The sequence below is a fragment of the Cariama cristata genome, unplaced genomic scaffold (genome assembly GCF_000690535.1).
Source record: "Cariama cristata isolate BGI_N322 unplaced genomic scaffold, ASM69053v1 scaffold12572, whole genome shotgun sequence".
NCBI lineage: Eukaryota > Metazoa > Chordata > Aves > Cariamiformes > Cariamidae > Cariama > Cariama cristata.
In genome coordinates this window covers 35,725-36,724 of record NW_009605536.1, presented here as the reverse complement: position 1 = coordinate 36,724, position 1,000 = coordinate 35,725, and the positions used below count along the sequence as shown (strand labels likewise).

Sequence of the window (1,000 nt, the reverse complement as noted above, 5' to 3'; positions counted from 1 at the left end):
AGGAATATCACCCAAAGATTGAAATAATTTCTGAAATGACAGAGGAAACTGATTCTGCATTAGAGGAAAACAATAAAACTGTGTTTGAGAATTCAGTGGGAGAAGAAGTTCCAACAGCTATTTTTTCAAATGTGTGTAAGACACAGAGAGAGCATGAAAAGAAGCACTTAAGACCCCTTGTTGAGAGCTTCTTTACAGAGCCTGCTAATTCAGAAAGACACCGGAAGATCAAAGATAAACAAGCAACCCCCTCGAAACCCTTGATACAAGAGGTTATCGCTGAGCCCAAGGGTAAGCTGCTATTGTCACCGGCCTCCAATCGACCAGATGACCCGAGCCCACAGGAAGAGGATGGTAAGATTACAGTGACATAATTAATGACAGAAAAAAAGATGGGTGGCACATGCACACTAAAAGTAAGGATTTGTTCAGCTCATGGTGAAAAAATTTTCCATCCACTGCTAGTTAACAATCACTTCTTCCTTTTATTTATGTGGGAATCCTAATAAATTAGGAATTAAAAATGTTGGTTTTTTCTACATGGGATTTCTTGCTGAGTTTTATTTAAATAGTTTAACAAAACTGGTCTCTACATTTCTTTTTCCAGTGTTAAAGACCACCCGTGAGTTTCATTTGCCTTTTGCCTTCATGCTTTTAACAGGGGCTGGCAGTGATGGCGAAGGACAGTGCCTGGCTGAGGACGAAGGATGTCCTCACAAAGCACAAGATGATGGTGAGAATGGATCAGATTAATCACTGTGAAAAAAACCCAGACCAAATCTGGAGCACAGCGCTGGCTGACTGCACATGGTTATTCTCAAAATGCAGAGCTCAGCAATGTGACCGTCGGTTAAAACCAACCCAATGCTTACTGGGATAGACCAAACCACCGCCTTCAACAGGAGGACTTGGTGTTGCAGTCAGTCAGAGACTGCTGCAGCCTCCAGCGTCTGACCTCAGGCCACAACGTTTGGTTGTGTCGGCGTTCCCAGAGCCCCCC

At 43.3% G+C, this 1,000-nt stretch overlaps 1 protein-coding gene across 1 annotated transcript in view; it reads left to right on the top strand.

Moving 5' to 3' along the window:
• Positions 1-753, top strand: part of DNAAF1 (dynein, axonemal, assembly factor 1) — a 13,909-nt gene extending 13,156 nt beyond the window's left edge. Inside the window, exons 12-13 of the mRNA XM_009695998.1 lie at positions 3-365; positions 616-753. Of these exons, the coding sequence (XP_009694300.1) occupies positions 3-365; positions 616-753 (501 nt within the window). The remainder of the gene's footprint in view (positions 1-2; positions 366-615) is intronic.
• Positions 754-1,000: the final 247 nt, after the last annotated feature.